Source organism: Cyprinodon tularosa, unplaced genomic scaffold (assembly GCF_016077235.1).
Source record: "Cyprinodon tularosa strain WSP-4 unplaced genomic scaffold, ASM1607723v1 ctg539, whole genome shotgun sequence".
NCBI classification, from domain to species: domain Eukaryota; kingdom Metazoa; phylum Chordata; class Actinopteri; order Cyprinodontiformes; family Cyprinodontidae; genus Cyprinodon; species Cyprinodon tularosa.
The window spans coordinates 1,797,957-1,818,243 of record NW_024039273.1 but is presented as its reverse complement, the minus strand read 5'-3'; the positions used below and the strand labels follow the sequence as shown (position 1 = coordinate 1,818,243).

At 39.1% G+C, this 20,287-nt stretch overlaps 1 protein-coding gene across 1 annotated transcript in view; it reads left to right on the top strand.

Annotated features, from left to right (window-relative positions):
- slc18a2 (solute carrier family 18 member 2) overlaps positions 1-20,287 on the top strand; it is a 63,152-nt gene continuing 42,865 nt past the window's right edge. The window contains exons 1-2 of the mRNA XM_038304582.1: positions 1-280; positions 5,833-6,166. Coding sequence (XP_038160510.1) covers positions 148-280; positions 5,833-6,166 — 467 coding nt within the window. The 5' untranslated portion in view covers positions 1-147. The remainder of the gene's footprint in view (positions 281-5,832; positions 6,167-20,287) is intronic.

The following is a 20,287-nucleotide window of genomic DNA, read 5'->3' as shown; positions in this document are numbered from 1 at the left end:
CAGCAGCCGCCCGGGTCGGTAAAAAGCCTTGATCTCCTCCTGCCATCTGCGCTGCTGCTGCTCCCTGAGGTAGGAGCGGACTTCCTGAGGCTCTGACTGCGCTTCTCCTCCATCTACCTGTTGCTGCTCCGCTGGGACCTGATCACCATGGGGGGGTTAGACGCGCTCCGGCAGCTCAGCTTCATCAAATGGCTCCGAGAGGAGCGCCAGTCCAGGAAACTCATTCTCTTCATAGTTTTCGTGGCTTTGCTCCTGGACAACATGCTGCTGACAGTGGTCGGTAGGTGTGCACCCCCACCCTGCACCTCCCTCCACTTCTCCATCTCCTTCCTTTAATTATATTCTTCTTTCCTTCATTATTTTTAATTTAATCTAAATCTGGAGCCACTTTTTCCGCATCAGCATCACAGAGATGCTTTTATTCTTTATATTCTTTCATTTACAGTCAGGATTGGAGAATTCTTTCCAGCTTTTTTCAGATAACTTTTTTTTTCCTGTTCATTTTTTTTTTATTTACCGGTTTGGGATTCTGTGTTTAAATCTGTTTTAAATAATTTTAGAAGTTGATGAATGATCTGCACATTACAAAGACTCCATTTAAGGGAGAACCGACAGAAAATTGTCCTTTATTGTCCTTTTTTGGTACACTGGAAAAACCATTCACAAATAAGTAAAAATGTCTTAGATTAATATTATTTACCCTTAATTTGAGTAAATAAATGAGACAGTTTGCCAATTTAATGAGAATTTTTACTCTTCAAATAAGATAATTAGATAATATGCACTTGAAATAAGACAATGCAGTTGTGTTTTCTCATTTTAAACCTAAAGTTTCTTGTTCCATTGGCAAAATGTCTCTTTTACCTCCTAATTTCAAGAATAAATGCACTTATTTAAGAAAAAATGACTGATCTAGATTTTGATTTTTTTTCAGTGTGTATGAACAAAATATCTGCCCCACTTGGTGATTTTTATTAATCAGGAGCTTTTCATTTGGCTGCATTCAGAGCATCTATTTATCAACATCTACATCGGAGGGTTCTAAAAGTGGGGGTCTGAACACCCTGGGGGGGTCGCAAGATGGATTTTGCAATCTTTTGTTTGATTCCTGAGGTTTATGGAGGATAAAAATAGATCATAAAATAAACCTATGTCAGATTCATTTATTTATGTTTGTAATATATGATTCAAATAGAAAACAGTTAAATAATCAATTAAATATTTATTTTTCCAGGTTTTTATTGTCATTACACTGTCACACCTACAGAGCAATGAAATTCACTCTGCATTTAACCCATCCTCTTTTGGAGCAGTGGGCTGGTTTCCCAATGGAAGGTGTGTTTTTAGGCTTAAAATTAGGTTGATTAGATAATATGCACTTGAAATAAGACAATGCAATTGTGTTTTCTTATTTTAAATGTAAATTGTCTTGCTCCATTGGCAAAATGTCTCTTTTATCTCCTCAATCGAAGAACAAATGCACTTATTTTAAGAAAAAATGACTTATCTAGATTTTGATTTTTTTCTAGTGTGGGCTGCCATTGTGCAGCACCCAGGGAGCAGTGTGGGGTTAAGGGTCTTGCTCAGGGACCCAGAGTGGCAGTCTGTGGGAGTGGGTTTCAAACTCAGAACCTCTGGATTCCAAGCTCTATGCCAATTAAACACAATTAAAAGTCCTATTGAATAATCAACAATTGAATATGATAAATAAAAGGATCATTACTAATGTAAAACTATAGACTTAAATTTGTTTTTATTTGTCAGTCTGTATTTCTGTGATTTGGGGGAAATGTTCTGTTTTTCTGTATCTCTGTTCCTTCATTATCTGTCAGATTAGAGTTCACTGCTGCTCTCTGTCAGCCCCAATATCGGCTCCTTCCTCTCTAAATTGAGATGAAATGATCCGGTAAGCCTTGGGCCATTTGGTTCTTAATCCATGATTTTCAGTCGGATAAACAACATTTGCCTTAAAACTTTAAAATGGTTTCCTTTCGTCTTTGAGCTCTAAATTTGCAGAGACTTTTCACCGTTCCTTCATCTTCACGTCTGCAACCTTTCATCCTCCTGAAATCCAGTTTGCTCTTTAATAGCAAAGCTGCAGGAGTTTTTAAAATACTGGAAGTGCAACAAAAGACAACTTTATTGGAATATGTTGAGTTTAATGTCAAACTGGGGCCAAAAAGTATTTAGTCAGCCACTGACAACCCAGTCTCATGGGAAAATGTACCTCCACTACGTTGGTCCACACTGCAAAACGTAGTGGAGGAACATTAATGGCCATTTTTTTGTGGCACTGTTACATTTCTTTCGCCTATACGCTTTCTATTGTTTTACGTCCTAGTCACGTGACTTTCAAGATTCCAGCTGGGAGAAGAAAAAATATATATAGATGGCCGACATTCGCTCATTTTTTTGTGGAAAGATTAATAACTTGAGTTTGTTTTTGCATTAAAATGAGTTTTGATTACATTTCTAGTGAGAAATTTATAGTTTGTTGGCAGAATATTTACTCAGGGAATGTACATATTCACTTGCTTGTTCGCTTCTTGCAAAGATTTTTCAAGATAATGTGAAACTGTAACATTTTGGTATAAACATGGCTGAGATTTCTCTAACTTTTAGTGGGAAAATCAATTATTTCAATCAGTGTCTGCATTTAAATGGGCTTTGATTACATTTATAGCGAGAAGTGTAGGGTTTATTTACATTATATTTACTTAGTGAACATACATAATCACCTGCTTGCTAGTTTTTGCTATGGTTTTTCGGATCTCGTCAGGATTATGTGAAATTGCAACGTTTTGGCTGCTACCCATCGCCTAGCATTTAGCTGCCGCCCCGATTCAACATTGAACACACCCTTTTAAATTCTTTGAAAAGCATAGTAATAATAATAATATTTTTTTAAAGCAGTTAATGATTCCAACAAGCAAACTCATATTATAATTACCTTAAAATATATTCTGATGGTTCTAAAAAGGGTGTGTGGGAATAGGAATATATGTACCAGAGTTCAAAATACAAATTTCTAAAAGAATTTCAGATCAACTATCTGTTTTCACAGCAGAGATGGTGGCAGTTAGAGTTTCCAATGGGTTGAGGAGGTCAGGGCAGACAGGTTGGTGGTATGCACGGATTCCAAAGCAGTTTTAGAAAGTATTCAGGGAGAAGGAAATAATAGGAAAGATTTAGTATTAGAAATTCAGCACAGTTTATTTAGATTATACAGGAGTGGCATTGATATTTGGTTTTGTTGGGTTCCAGCACATGAAGGGGTAAAAGGAAAGGAATTAGCAAAAAGGGCTTTAGAGGAGGCAATAACAATTACAATTCCTTTAGGGAAAGGGGAAGGAAAATCATTTATTAAGAGGAAAGAAATTGAAAAATGGCAAAAAAGGTGGAATGAAGATAAAAAAGGAAGAAGGTTATATAAAATACAAAAGTCAGTATTAAATAGAAATATTAATGAGAGAAACCGAAGGGAAGAAATAATAATGATCAGATTAAGAGTAGGTCATACTTATTTAAATGACAATTTATACTTAATAGAGAGGAAAAATAATGATAAATGTGAAGGATGTGGAGAGATAGAAAATGCAGATGTATTGATGAACTGCAAAACATATGAACCTGAAAGGAAGAAATTGAAAAGAGGACAGGCCAAGAATGGAGTCTTAAAGGATTATTGGGAAATAAAGGAAATATAAAAGATATTTATAGATTAAGGAAAGCATTATATATTTATCTTCAGAATACAAAATTAACAAACAGAATTTAATAGATGTAAAACAATGTTGCTACACACTCATGAACAGTAGGTGGCGGTATGCACGCCCCTTCCCTAGAGACCGGTGGGGCCGAAAACATTTTGAATGGAAATCAATGGGGAGAAATGAATAAACTTCTGGTCCCAGTCGCTCTCTGTCACTGATTCCAGATATGCTGGTTGTGTATTTAAATTGTTTTGGTTTTTTTTTAGTTCCTCTTTGGTCAAAATCTGGTCAAAACCCATCAATGAGATCGCACCAAACAGGAAGTTAATTGCACAAAGGATCCGGTAGATTTCCAAATAAAACACATCCGATCTTAACCCATGATCCTTTTTTTAACTAGTTTAATTAGTTTCTCCCGTATGCCACGACGTAATGCATTGATCTGAAAATCAACCTCAGACGCAACGCACGCAGTGGCGAGGGTTTGATCCGTCAGATGGAGTTAAATCACAAAGAATTCAATGTTGAATCGGGGCGGCAGCTAAATGCTAGGCGATGGGTAGCAGCCAAAACGTTGCAATTTCACATAATCCTGACGAGATCCGAAAAACCATAGCAAAAACTAGCAAGCGGGTGATTATGTATGTTCACTAAGTAAATATAATGTAAATAAACCCTACACTTCTCGCTATAAATGTAATCAAAACCCATCTAAATGCAGAAACTGATTGAAATTATTGATTTTCCCACTAAAAGTTAGAGAAATCTCAGCCATGTTTATACCAAAACGTTTCAGTTTCACATTATCTTGAAAAATCTTTGCAAGAAACGAACAAGCAAGTGAATATGTACATTCCCTGAGTAAATATTCTGGCAACAAACTATACATTTTTCACTAGAAATGTAATCAAAACTCATTTTAATGCAAAAACAAACTCAAGTTATTAATCTTTCCACAAAAAAATGAGCGAATGTCGGCCATCTATATATATTTTTTCTTCTCCCAGCTGGAATCTTGAAAGTCACGTGACTAGGACGTAAAACAATAGAAAACATATAGGCAGAAGAAACGTAACAGTACCACAAAAAAATGGCCATTAATGTACCTCCACTACGTTTTGCAGTGTGGACCAACGTAGTGGGGGTACATTTTCCCATGAGACTGGGTTGCCACTGATTGTGCAAGTTCTCCTTTTTAGAGTAATGACGGAGGTCTGGCTCCGTAAAAAGCATTTCAAGGTCCTGGAGTGGCCTAGCCAGTCTCCAGACCGCTTTGAAAAGTTGTGTTGCCTAGCAACAGCTCTGAAACATCACTGCTCTAGAGGAGATCTGCATGGAGGAATGGGCCAAAATACCAGCTAGAGTCAGTGCAAACCTGGTGAAGACTAAAGGTCTGGTTATCCTCCTGCAACAGTGTGTCGCAGTGAGCTTGTTGCAGATATTTTTGATTTATGCGCAATATTGAAGCGTAATCTGCGCTATTTTATTCCACGCCACAACGCAAGAAGGTCAATCAGGAACTAGCTGTGGGTCTAGATACAGCTGAGGCGGTGAGGGGGAAAGTTTGTGCGACAATGGAGGGACATGAGGGCCAAAAAGAGCGGGGATCCAGGTGGAAAAAGGGTCCCAGCGTTCTCGCTCACCTCGCTCTTCTAGCTGGTCCATCTTCACGAGTCGTTTTCCACAATGGCGGTCATACAAACAAAGCAGGAAATACGCATAGTTAATTGACTGCGATACCCATGCAGACGGCCTGGTTTCTGAGTACAAATCTGCCTTTACAGGAAACGTTTGCCCTCTATCATTGCCAACAAAGGTTACGTTACAAAGTATTGAGTGGAACTTTTGTTATTGACTAGATACTTGTTTTCCACCATCATTTCCAAAATCCACCATCATTTCCAAAATATTCTTTAAAATTCTTTAAAAATCCTACAATGTGATTTTTTTTCCTCATTTTGTCTCTCATAGCTGAAGTGCACCTATGATGAATTACAGACCTCTCTCATTATTCTAAGTAGGAGAACTTTCACAATCAGTGGCTGACTAAATACTTTTTGGCCCCACTGTATTTAAAGAAAGAGAGATGTGAATCCCTCCCTTTGGGTTTTTCCACCAGTTCCCATCATCCCCAGCTACCTGTACAGCCTGGATGTGACGTCGGATGCAGAGATACGGAACAGCAGCGTGTCTCCTCAGGCTCCCACTGGGTCTTTCCACACCATCGTGTCTTTGTATGACAACGCCGTCAGGCTGTCGGGCTCCAACTCCACCGTTGGCCCTGCTGACCTGCCCTCCACCCCTGCTGCCTTGCAGCCTCGGCTGAACTCCACTGACTGCCCTCAGTCTACCAGCAGGCTGCTCAATGAAAATGTCAAAGTGGGAATGCTGTTTGCTTCCAAGGCCACCGTGCAGCTGCTGACCAACCCCTTCATCGGCCCGCTGACCAACAGGTAGGTTTGGACTTTCCTAAAAAGTAAAAAAAACATCCACTGGACTTTGTTTCCAAGTTAGAAGATGTTTAGCTTCCCATTCAGGAAGCTTTTTCAATTCAAAATGTCAGGAATAACGTTGAGTTCAATGTTTTATACAGTAGCCCAACAAAGCCTTGTTTTGGCTTAAAAACATGCAAATAGAAACAGATGAAAGGGTCCACCCTTTTTGATTGGGGGTCGTCTGGCTTCTTTGTTACCTGTCTATGTCTCTGAAAGCGGGGTCGTTAAAGGGAATCGTTGGCCTGGCTGAACAGGCGAGTTCTTCTGTCCCCCTGTAAAGGGGTGGGGGTTGCGATGATAGCGGGAAAGGATCAACTCAATTGCTGCATTGTAGGTTTTTGAAAGCTGAAATCTGAGTCGACCCTGAGTAGGTTTGGACTGTTTATAGTACCGTCAAACTCAATCCAAACTATTTCAGTCATTTGATACTAAAAGGATTTCCTATGAATCTGTATTTCAGTGGATTGAAAATTCAGTTGAAAAGTTCACTTCAAATTCTACTGTAAAGTTCCGGTAGCTTTGGCAGCACATCCGGGTCCTTCAAGACAGACTAGAGTAACTGAACACAGATTGATGTGGTGCAGATGGTGAAGCTTTACGGCTGTATGTAGATGGTAGGTGTGGAGCCAATCAGAGCCTGGTAGATGCCCTGCATCCGGCCACATGAGCAGCAGGAAACACTCAACTTTGCAATAAATACACAGTAAACCCGAATGTTGCCAGAAGTCATTTAGGCTGAGTGCTTTAAAGTCTTAAAATGTCTCAAATGTGTTGAGTTTTTAAACTAGTTGTGTTTTATTGAAGCAAAACTTAATTAACTTTAATAATGAAGTACTGCAGATCTTTACTTCTGAAAAGCTGTAGAAGTAAATAAAATATCAGTTGACATGAACTATTTGAAATAAACTGAAATCAGAATGGAGAACTATGACCTCATAAAGAAGGATTTTCTCATAATTAAAAATAACTATAACTAAATAATTCCAAAAAAAACAACAAAAAAACTATCCACTGGTCTTTGTTTCCAAGTTTGAAGACGTTTCTCTTTCCATGCGGGAAGCTTTTTCAATTCAAAATGTCAGAAATAGTGTTGAGTTACAGGCTTTATAGAGCGGACCAAAAAAAAAAAGCCTTGTTTTTATTTAAAAAACATGCAAATTGAAACAGACGAACGGGTCCATCCCTTTGGAATGGGGGCCGTTTGGTTTCTTTGTTAGCCTACAATACCCCATACCTGTCTATGTCTCTGAAAGGGGGGTTGTTAAGGGAATTGTTGGCCTGCCTGAATAAGCTAGGTGTTCTGTTCCCCTGTTCTTGAGTTCTGTAATTTATTCTGGTTTACAGTGTATTTTTCACACGCTGCTAGTTAAGATGCTAGATTAGCATAGCGTGCAGCAGGTCATGGCTCCACACCACAAACAAATGTACATTAAGCTAGTTCCCAGTTCCTGCTAAAGCAGCAGTGATAGATTTAGGAAGACCAGTATGGGGACATGCACTGATCTACAGTTTAAAACAAATAACTTTGGATCTGAAAAAATAAATGCAGGATTTATTTCCATCTCATTTTGCATATTCAGATTTACAATCGAAATTCAGTTTTTGATGGGAAGTTGTTTTTTATGAACAGATTGAACCTTGATTTTTGATGGAGATTTCCAAACTGTTTGGCTTTGATGCATAAATGAATATGTGGAATTTTAGACACTTAAACTTGCTTTATGAGAGAAATGTGAGCATCAATAAAAGCTTCAATGAATATTTCACTTTGCATGTTTTCTAAAGGCTTTGTTGGGCTACTGTATAAGAGCCTGGAACTCAACGCTATTTCTGACATTTTGAATTACAAAAGCTTCCTGGATGGGAAGAGAAACATTTTCAACTTGGAAACAAAGTCCAATGGATTGTTTTTTTAACTTTTTTTTTTAATCAATAAAAGCTATTTTTATGAACAGCTGCCAAACCGTTAATATTTAAAAGCTATTTTTGTACCTCAGAAATAAACACATTTTACACATAAAGATAATAAACATCCTCTCTAAATATGATCAAAGCAAAATTTGGAGAATCTCAAGTTTTAAAACTATTATGAAAAAACAATGCATTTCTAAAAACATGATTTTATTTTTTAAACTCCTAAAAATTATCTTTTCAAACAGCATTTCCTTTAAAAGTGTTCAGCGCAGTTTGACTTTGAAACTAAATCTGAATTCTTATTGTTAAATCTGAATTAAACTGTGACTTTCTACACACATTTGTACAAATCGATGGATTTCTTTTAGAACTGAGTATTAAATTAAAAAAGAAAGTCCAAAAATTGAGATTCTGGGACTGATTGCTGTAAATTGATGTGTAGAGCTGGGAAATTAATTGCTTTAGCAATATAATCACAATTTAACAAGGCGCCATTTTCAAATCGCAAAAGTAACCATTTTTGGTCATATTACATAAGTATTTAGATTTATCCCTCCAGCCTTTTGGTGGTAATATTCTTGAAGTGGGTTTGCAGCCACACAGACGGGAAGAGAGAAATCTAACCTGCAAGTTCATGCATGCAAGTAGAATTGATCACTTCTTGACAAAAAGGTTAAAAGTCCTGCAACAAAACTCTGCACAAGCAAGCTTTCCAGGTGATGAAAAAACTGTAACCCTGGGCATAGAAACATTTTTTATTCTAGATTAGTCTCACTATAATCTCGGAATTAATCTAGATTAATCTAGATTAAAATGGCTCATTTCAATTTTGCCCAAAGGCTTCATGCATCAGAATCGGAGTAACTTTATTAATCCCTTACAGGAAATGTTTTTCTTTGGAGTGCAATCGTTTACAGAAGAGAGAAAAATAAGATTATAAGCACAAATAAAATAAAAGAAGAAAATAAAATAAGTATGATATGTGTGTGCTGCCTAAATAATAAGTAAAAATAAATCTTTGTACAGGTTTCTCAAGCCAGGTGGCGCATTAGACCAGGGACTCATCTCCTGTTACCAAAATGCATCAAAAACTGCTTGAGAAAGCTTTTCTACTATGATAACTGGTGATGAAAATAAATAATATTCAATGACATTTATTTGTGTTTAACAGTGTGTTTATTCACATAAATATTAACCCTTTAAAGCCCGATCCAAGAATAAAACAAAACAGAAAATAACTTTTTTTTTTTGGTTTGAAGTCCTTATTTGGCCTTTTAACAAAGTATGTAAAAAGAAAAAACAGAAATACAGTTTTTATATTAATAATTTATCACTATGCGATAAGTCAAGATTATTTTTTGTGTAGTCTTCTGCCCTCTGTTATCAGGTATATCTGATTGTGTACAATAGGATTTTGAGCAAAGTTTTTACCATTAAATTATGCAAAAGGTGTCAGACGCAAAACATTTCAGAAACCGTATGTATCAAATATGATACATTTGGCATTATAGGGTTAATTCTGAACTGTAGGCCTACATAATAGGTCCTGATGAACTGTTTACAGTCAGTAGCTTTGTATTAGTAAATCCAAGCTCTCCTTTTTCCACCAGTCACTCAGGCAGTCATTGTAATGTCCTGTGAGGCTGCAGTAGCAGAAAGGGCTGCTGGCTAATGTCAAGATGGGGAAAACATCCCCATTCCATCCTAGATTTGCGTTAAACAGGGTTGTTTATGTTGGTAGTCTGTTCCTGCTTAGCGAACATTATGTTCTGGAGGTTGCAGCTGTAAGACTGAACATTATAACCATGGAAAGAATGTTTCACCAGTTGCATATAAAGGAACACACAAGCTTGGTTACATCGTGAGTTACTTGCTGGCAGACCCAGCTCCCAATCCACTTCTGAGAATAAATTAACGGCGATATTTTCTTTATCGTGCAATAAAAGTCTGACCTTAACGGGAAACATTAATGCCGATGACATCAGCGAAACATTTACATGATTTTGGTTAATGCAAATGAAAATAAAATCGCAATATTGGTTTAAACTAATCGCAATTTTCGTTTTAGTAAAACCGTTCAGCCCTAATGTGCATCTATCTTCTGTCTAAATTCATCATTCCAGAGAAATTACATTTTTTTAGAGCCTCTTATTGTCAGAAAGATGGAACATTGGACCAAGAATTCAGGAGTGACAGACAGTGGGAAAATTATTTTAATAAACAAGGCGTTTATTCAAATAATCATAAGCGGAACTGCGGATCTGCAGCGGCTGCGCAACGCCTATCACTGGATACTTTGGTGGAGAATAACACAGGTAAGTGACCATGATTATCTGATGGAGAATGATTATCCATGAGAGTCACTTACCTGGTTTGGCATTTCAGTCCACCTCTATAGAACGTGGGAGGGTCCAGCCGGAGGGCTAGCCCAGAGGACAAGCAGTCCCAGAGGACAAGCACGTGTCTGAGCCTGGTCAGGGAAATAAATCAGAACAGGAAGGATCAGAGGTCCCGGAGTCCAAAGCCCAATGAGGGACACCAATGAAAACAGGAACAGGCTGGTCCAGGGTTCCAGGAATCCACAGACAGTTTAGGCAGAAAGTTCAGACGGGAACAGGGAAGTCATGAAGCATGTGTAACAAACTCAGATTCAAATCCACAACTCTATAATGATCTAGCCTAAAGTCGGGAACTCTTGAGTTTTCGGTTTCACAACAGCTGCTGTGAATTAATTCAATCAACTCCAAGTAGAACCACTCAGTGTTTAACACATGCGTAACAAGTGAAAAGCCATTATCAGTAAAGCACCGATTCGACAACTCACCATGACATAAGGCAACAGGAAGTGCCTATTTCACCACATTGGAACTAGAGATTTTAATGCAGAAATGCAAAGAAATAGAATAAAAAAGGAGAATGTGTTTAAAAGATAGAGAAACAGCACTGCAGCTCCAAAGGAGAGGAAGATGGTAAAGGAGAAGATTGCTGCTCGAGTTAATGCGTAAGTTTATATGAAGTGAGGCCGTTTTTAGATTTATTAAAAGAACTCTCCTCTGTTGTTCCATTTGTAGATCACTAAAACAAGATTCTTCTGGATAAAAATCACTCTCCTAGACTGAACTATAATAATATATTTTCTAAAATACATTTTTGTTGCAGAAACTGAATTTTAGACAGTAAAAAAAATCAGTAAGAATTAATTTTTATATATCTAGAAATGTTTACACATTTTAAGTGGCCGTTCTCACATTTATCAACTTGACTGAAAATGTATTTATATCTAAAAAAGAAAAAAATTTTCATAGTAAAAATAATACTATGCTGACCAGTAATATTAGGAATATGGAGAACTGTAATTAATTTATAGACATCCAGAATGTTTATTCTCTATGTGGAGAATGTTATTTTGTTTGAAATGTTCATTTAGACAAAGAAAAAATGTTTTTTCAGTTATCAGGAATACATATTCAGTAAAATGGCTTGTCATAGCCTGTTGTTACCGTGATAATATTACAGGATTAATTGTTAAATAGTAGTAGATCAATGTATCTATTTAGGTGAAATCTTCTGTCAGCAGGTGAGGATGAAGAATAAAAACGTTCTAATGTATAGAACCTGTGCATCATCTCATGGGTTCCTCCTCATCTTGATTCATTTCTTCTTTTACACAGTAAATACTAAGTGGCTGTTTGCAGCCTCTTCAGATATTTTCATCCCAAAAAAGGTCTTTATTAGCGGCTATCAGGCCCATAGGATGGCCTCAGATTGTGCAAGTAGTCTCATTGGGTTGTTAGCATCCAGTGAATCCTAACCCTAAAGTAATTCCTTTTCCCGCATGGAATTAATGAATCTTTTTATGTGTAATCTGAAAATTATTTCAGTAGTTCTTCATGTACTGTAAATATAACAAAATAAAAATTATCCACATGTTGCTCATATTAAAACAAACTAAAAACAGGTAATATAATATCCTGTCAACTGAATTGTAGAATCCTCTCCCTATAAATATTCAATTCTCTGTGAAAAAGTGAAGATCATTCTTTAATAAGATCCTCATCAAACGGACATGCAGTGTTTGTTTTTTAAAACCTAATGTGTCTAACGGACCTAGTGAATGATAAATATGTATTTTTTTTACTCACAAATCTACAACAAAAATCTGACTAAATCGGGGGGGGGGGGGGGGGGGGGGAACAGAGTGATTGGTTGTAAAGAGAGAGGAGACAGAGGATACTCTGAGTTTACTGAAGAAAACCTGCTACTAACCAGGTTAGCTCTGGGAGGATGTTACTATGGCGACTGAAACAAAGGTTGAGGAAACTCTCTTTGTCAAATAGAAAAGTTACAGTTTCTGGGTTTTCAGGTTTAAAAAACTTAGTTTCCGGTAAATGTGCTTCGTGAAACTGACCCCAGGCAAGCTCAGTGGCACCAGTGTTGTTTTTCACAGCCATCTTAGATTTATACTTAGTTATACTCTTCAGGACCAAAACTATTATTAGTTTTACTCTCATTTTAGTCATTACTATATGTGATAGTTTTATAAGTCGACTAAAACTTTAAAAGGTTTTAGTCTAGTTTTAGTCAGTTTTATGTTGCAAAAAAAAGCAAAAATAACAATCAGATTCTTTACCAGACTGACAGCTCTAGCCTAGATAGATACTACAATACCTTAGTATAGAATGCTGCTACGCAGTTCATCATTGCTGTTGGGCAGAAAACTTTAATTTCTAGAATTCAAATAAATTTTTTTATGAATTAATGCCGTATTTCATAAAATAGCAGATCTAGATCAACACATCATACACAGCAGACAGACAAGTTCACAAAATGTACACTAAATGAATGGTTTTAAACATACAAGGTTTGCATTTTAAGCCAACACTTCCTGTTCTACAATGAATTCTACATTGCACACAGATCAATAAAATCTTCATTACTTCAAAAAAGCAAAGAACAAAAACATTATTCTTTCTCTTTTGGTAATTTTGGCTTTATTTCTGAGAATTTACCCCTTAGTTACCACTGCTCAGGGTTGAAAGTAGATTTAAATTCACAGGGTTTTGATATAATAAAAATACAGAGAGAGCAATCCAGACCTAAATGAATGAATATGGTAACTTAAATGTTGATATATTTAAAGGAAACAGAGAAAATGTTTTGATGACAATACAAAGAAACATTTAGATCATATTTAAATAGATAGAAAGAATAACAATGAGACAGAAATGTCCAAAGATCCATGTACCTTTTCATTTGGTTTGTTATCCAAAAATAAAAAAGAATTCAATGAAATATTTTATTTGGATATAATTTGGGGATTCATTTTGGTAGAAATTGTATTTACCTCTTGTGAGCTGGAAGAAATAAAATCTAGATAGTTAGACAAAGGGATTTTTTACACATGGCAGAGGACGATCAGCCACATATAGTTTGTTAAGTAGCAATGGAAGTGCCATACTGCTGAGAGAGAACCATTAGAGTAGAGCGTGAAGCAAAGACTCAGAGCTCCGCGCCAAGACGCATTTCTGCACAGAGGGAAGATCAGAGCAGAGTTTGTCAAACATCATCACGCAGTATAGACCCTGCCGCTGCTGCCATGATCCATCAGTACTCCTGCAGCATGTGCAGCGCTGCGTAGCTGATGGGCAGCAGGATCAAACAGGACGCAGCTGCATGGCTGATACTGTTAAGCAGATTACAGCACAATGATGCAGTTTAAACGTCTGACCAACGACTCGCTAATTATTATTTAGTCTCATCTCGTTGGCTAAAACTCAAACCTGACTTGTCATGTTTTAGTCATCAAAGATCCATGTTTATCTCTGCAGTTTTCATTATCCTCACATAGAACTACTGTATGCTAAAATCTCACTCTCTCCACTCAGCCAAGATAGGAACAGGGTACGCTCAGTAGATAAGAGGTAGATCAGGTTTAGGAAAACAAGAACACTACGAAGCACTAAAAAGCTCTCTCACCACTGGTCCCCGAGAACAAGAACATGAACTAGGGCATCAGCAATTATTTCCAACCCAAACTCAGCAACAATAATCTGGCCCCGATAGCTGGGACTGAGCCGTGTATAAAGAAGCAGGAGCAGGTGGATTAGAGGATTAGTAATTGGAAACCGGGCAGAGTTAGGCAGGTGAATGAAATGAGCAATTAGGTCAGCCCTCAGAGCCATGATTCTGACATTAATGCAACAAACACCTTTGAAAAATAGACAGTTTAGGATTCGATATATAAACAGGACACTTGTTTTGTTTTTTTGTTTTTTTAAAGAACCTCAGTTGTATTATTTCACATAAAAATACTCAGGATAAATAGATTTTCCTTTAAGGGATTTTAATATTTTTGGGGCTAAATTACAAAAACTGATCAAAAATATGTTGCTGATTATTTTAATGTGAAATTTTAAAGAAATTTGTTCAAATTATTCAGTAAAAATAATAAATAGCCGCTAAAATCTGCTTCCGGTTATATATATTAAAAATATTAGTTTGTATTGTTTGTTTATTGAGGGTCACACTTATTCACCTCAGGTTCCAGATGCACATTTTAAAGGCAGGCTCCTCTCACTTTTTAATTAATTTATCCTAAATGCTAAAAAAAAGGATCAAAAATAAATTCTTGGCTTATTCCAGAACCTTTCTCTAATGCCACGAGTATCAGATGCAATGTTGCAGCAACTTCTTTAGAGAAAAAAAGCCCAATATGTGAGTAAAAACATGACATCAATAACAGCGGATCAGCATCAGGGAGCAACAGAGGCTTCCTGTGGAAAAAAATGTTTGATTGTGTCTCTGCAGCTCAAAACATAATTACATGTATGTTCTTATCTATAACAATTTCATACACAAATAAAGGACAGACTCCCTCTAAAAGGTCTTTGATCAGATCAAAATGACAGTTTAATGTAGTTTTGAGGATATGTATTCATGACCAGAGATCAAACCCAACTGGAGCAAATAGAGCAGAATTCCTGATTACGGACGTTTGGATCTGTTCACATTTGTCTGATTTTTGCATAGATGGATGCTTTGTTAGAGAGCCGCTCAGAGTGAGAGATAAAGAAGACGGAGACACAAAGACAAACAGGAAGTGTTTATTTTTTAACCCTGACTCTGTATTATAAACATGCCTCTCTTTGAACCCAGCATTTAACAGATATTTTCCCTGATATCTAAATCTGTACACATGAATCTTTTCATTTTTAAATGCATTAAACAGATAAAACTAGAAAAGCACTCTGAGAACATTTTACAACTGCTGATAGAATCTAGATCATAGCCATATTTTAATGGCATGAGGAGAACCTCTGGTTAAATTTCCAAGTCATCTTCCTAACCAACAAATAAACACAACTTAAAGCAGGTATAACAACACATCAGACTTTAATTACATACTAGCAGTGGTGAGCAGTAACTAATTACATTTACCTGAGTACTTTTAGGAGTATTTTTACTGTGCCTCCCTCTTACGTTCTTCTTTTACTGGAATAATATTCTTTCTTAAGTACATTGTAAAAACAACCTGTAGAATTTAGATGACTTGCAGTTGAAAACATCCACTCAGTTTTCAATAATAAAGTGTATCTGATTTCAAAACACCAAGAGAAGTGATGTAATGTCTACTTAAGTTAAACGATTCCACCCTGAAAGTTCTCAGGCTGCGATCCAACCCATGACGTCCATTTTGGTTCCAAACGACGCCACCAGGCAGATTACAGTCAGTCATTCTGTGAACCCAACAGGCTGTGCCGTTAGTCGGATTGTTTTTAACAGAAAAATACTGAAACATAACTGTGATGCTTTCTATATGGATAGATTTACAGTAGCAGCCATTCAAAATGGCCCTTCCCAGTCAAACGCCAGCCGAATGGCAGCCAACTTCCAGCCACTGGAGTGACCCTTCACCTGGGCGTGCAAATATTTTTAATCTGACTCTTTATTGAATTACAGGGTCTGACCAGGACAAGGAGCTTCTCTTAGTACAAAGATTGATGTTTAAAAAAGGAATCCGAGGGGACTAGCCAAGAGCCCATCAAGGAAAGTGGGGAAATGTTGAGTGGCTCCTACTGTGAGGACCTGGTTTTGAACTTTGCCCAATTTCTGTCTTGGAAGCTTTTCTGCTCCTTAAGTGTCCAGCAGAGCATTTACTTCCTGTCACATGACCCCACTGTGACGGCCAACATCATTGGATCCATTTTTTTTTTTTTTTATATCCTTATTTTGCATTTAGGAAACTGCTATAGTCTAGTTAATTTACTTCTTTATAGGTTGTATTTAGCTCCCACCAAAATAATATTTGTGTATCACTTCTCCTACTGAGCTCACTGAGAGTAACTGGGAATATTTATAGATCTGTAGTTATTCACAATTATCACTGTAAAGATTAGTTTAATAAATTTATGAATTGTATTCTTGAATTTTATTTAAATTTTTTACGTATTTTAGAGACCAGAACTTGTTGATAACGTCTGTCTGTTCTTGTTTCTAAACATTAAATCAGATGTTAGGATTCAGCATAAGAACTTCAGTTTTCTTTTTAACAAATACTTAATTATTCATACTTTGTTCATTTTTCTGATACTTTTACCAAAATGAAAAATTGTAACGCAGTGTTGATCTCACTCAGAGGTGAAAGTAGTTTTAAATTCTATAGAATAATTAATGGGCTCATGTGCAGTTTGAAATATTCAGTGTTTTCAGATATAGACCTAAATAACCTATTAATAACAGCGAGGTTTCAATTATATTTCATATTTGAGCCTTTAGCTTCTCCAGTTTGATTATTTAAATTATTCAGTAATCATCATTTATCACTTTGATATAGAACATACATATTCCTTTTCCTCTAGCGCCCTAGATCAAAAATAAACTATAAAATAATTAAATATTTGTTCTGGATATAGTTAAAAGATTCCTTTTGTAGAAATTAAAGGGTGTTTTGCAACTACTCTAGTGAGCTGGAAGAAATAAAATCCAAAAATGTACCCAAAAGCTAATTTTAAACTTGTTCAGCAACATTTAGCTGAGCTTGTGAGGATAGAAAGAGCTGAGCACACAGACAAGGTTAGGGAACAACGATCTGTTGGGAGCGCCACCAGGAAACAACGATCTGTTGGGAGCGCCACCAGGAAACAACAATCTGCTAGGAGTGCCATGAGGGAACAACGATCTCCTGGGAGTACCATCAGGGAACAACAATCTCCTTGGAGCTCTTCCAGGGAACAACAATCTGCTGCCAGCACGTCCAAGGAACAACAATCTGCTGGGAGCACCACCATGGAACATGGATCTGCTGGTTGCGCCTCCAGGGAACAGCGATATGCTGGGAGCGCTACCGGGGAACAACAATCTGCTGGGAGTCCCATCAGGGAACAATGATCTCCTGGGAGTACCATCAGGGAACAACAATCTCCTGAGAGTGCCACCAGGGAACAATGACCTCCTGGGAGTACCATCAGGGAACAACGATCTGCTGGCAGCGCCTCAAGGTAACATCAATCTGCTTGGAGCGCCACCATGGAAAAAGATCTGCTTGGAGTCCCATCAGGGAACAATGATCTCCTGGGAGTGCCATCAGGGAACAACAATCTGCTGGGAGTCCCATCAGGGAACAATGATCTCCTGGGAGTGTCATCAGGGAACAACGATATCCTGGGAGCACCATCAAGGAACAACGATATCCTGGGAGCACCATCAAGGAACAACGATCTGCATGGAGCACCACCAGGGAACAATGATCTGCTGGCAGCGCCTCCAGGTAACATCAATCTCCCTGGAGCATCACTATGGAACAACGATCTGCTGGGACTGACTCCAGGGAACAGCAAACTGCTGGGAGTGCCACCAGGGTACAATGATCTGCTGAGAGTGCCACCAGGGAACAGCGATCTGCTGAGAGTGCCACCAGGGAACAGCGATCTGCTGAGAGTGCCACCAGGGAACAGCGATCTGCTGAGAGTGCCACCAGGGAACAGCAATCTGCAGGGAGCGCCTCCAGGGAACAACCATCTGCTGAGAGTGCCACAAGGAACAGCACTGCAATCCGCTCCGACCACCACCAGGGAACAACGATATGCCCAGAGCACCACCAGGAAACAGTGATCTGCTTAGAGCCCCACCAGGGAACAACAATCTGCTGGGAGTCCCACCAGGGAATTATGATCTGCTCAGAGCACCATTAGGGAACAGGGATCTGCTTAGAGTGCCACCAGGGAACAGCGATCTGCTGAGAGTGCCACCAGGGAACAGCGATCTGCTGAGAGTGCCACCAGGGAACAGCAATCTGCTGAGAGTGCCACCAGGGAACAGCAATCTGCAGGGAGCGCCTCCAGGTAACAACCATCTGCTGAGAGTGCCACAAGGAACAGCACTGCAATCCGCTCCGACCACCACCAGGGAACAACGATATGCCCAGAGCACCACCAGGAAACAGTGATCTGCTTAGAGCCCCACCAGGGAACAACAATCTGCTGGGAGTCCCACCAGGGAATTATGATCTGCTCAGAGCACCATTAGGGAACAGGGATCTGCTTAGAGCACCACCAGGGAACAGCGATCTGCCCAAGGCACCACCAGGGAACAGCGATCTGCTGAGAGTGCCACCAGGGAACAGCGATCTGCTGAGAGTGCCACAAGGGAACAACCATCTGCTGAGAGTGCCACCAGGGAACAGCAATCAGCAGGGAGCGCCTCCAGGTAACAACCATCTGCTGAGAGTGCCACAAGGAACAGCACTGCAATCCGCTCCGACCACCACCAGGGAACAACTATATGCTCAGAACACCACCAGGGAACAATTATCTGCTTAGAGCCCCACCAGGGAACAACAATCTGCTGGGAGTCCCACCAGGGAATTATGATCTGCTCAGAGCACCATTAGGGAACAGGGATCTGCTTAGAGCACCACCAGGGAACAGCGATCTGCCCAAGGCACCAGCAGGTAACAGTGATCTGCCCAGAGCAACACCAGCGAACAACGATCTACCCAGAGCACCACCAGGGAACAGTGATCTGCTCAGAGCACCACCAGGGAACAACAATCTGTTGGGAGTGCCACCAGGGAACTACGATCTGTTCAGAGCACCACCAGAGAACAATGTGCAGGGAGTGTTATCAGGGAACAACAATCTGCTCAGACTGCCACAAGCGAACAACAATCTGCTGGAAGCTACACCAGTTAACAATGATCTGCTCAGGCCACCACCAGGGAACAACTATATGCTCAGAACACCACCAGGGAACAATTATCTGCTCAGAGCACCACCAGGGAACAACTATATGCTCAGAACACCACCAGGGAACAATTATCTGCTCAGAGCACCACCAGGGAACAACTATATGCTCAGAACACCACCAGGGAACAATTATCTGCTCAGAGCACCACCAGGGAACAACTATATGCTCAGAACACCACCAGGGAACAATTATCTGCTCAGAGCACCACCAGGGAACAACTATATGCTCAGAACACCACCAGGGAACAATTATCTGCTCAGAGCACCACCAGGGAACAACTATATGCTCAGAACACCACCAGGGAACAATTATCTGCTCAGAGCACCACCAGGGAACAACTATATGCTCAGAACACCACCAGGGAACAATTATCTGCTCAGAGCACCACCAGGGAACAACTATATGCTCAGAACACCACCAGGGAACAATTATCTGCTCAGAGCACCACCAGGGAACAACTATATGCTCAGAACACCACCAGGGAACAATTATCTGCTCAGAGCACCACCAGGGAACAACTATATGCTCAGAACACCACCAGGGAACAATTATCTGCTCAGAGCACCACCAGGGAACAACTATATGCTCAGAACACCACCAGGGAACAATTATCTGCTCAGAGCACCACCAGGGAACAACTATATGCTCAGAACACCACCAGGGAACAATTATCTGCTCAGAGCACCACCAGGGAACAACTATATGCTCAGAACACCACCAGGGAACAATTATCTGCTCAGAGCACCACCAGGGAACAACTATATGCTCAGAACACCACCAGGGAACAAATATCTGCTCAGAGCACCACCAGGGAATGTCTGGGACCAGGCTACATGTGATACAAATTAGCCATTGAGCTTCGTCAGTCTGGGATGCTATTGCTAGCTACTTTTAGAAACATCATGCAAACCTGTGGCAAGC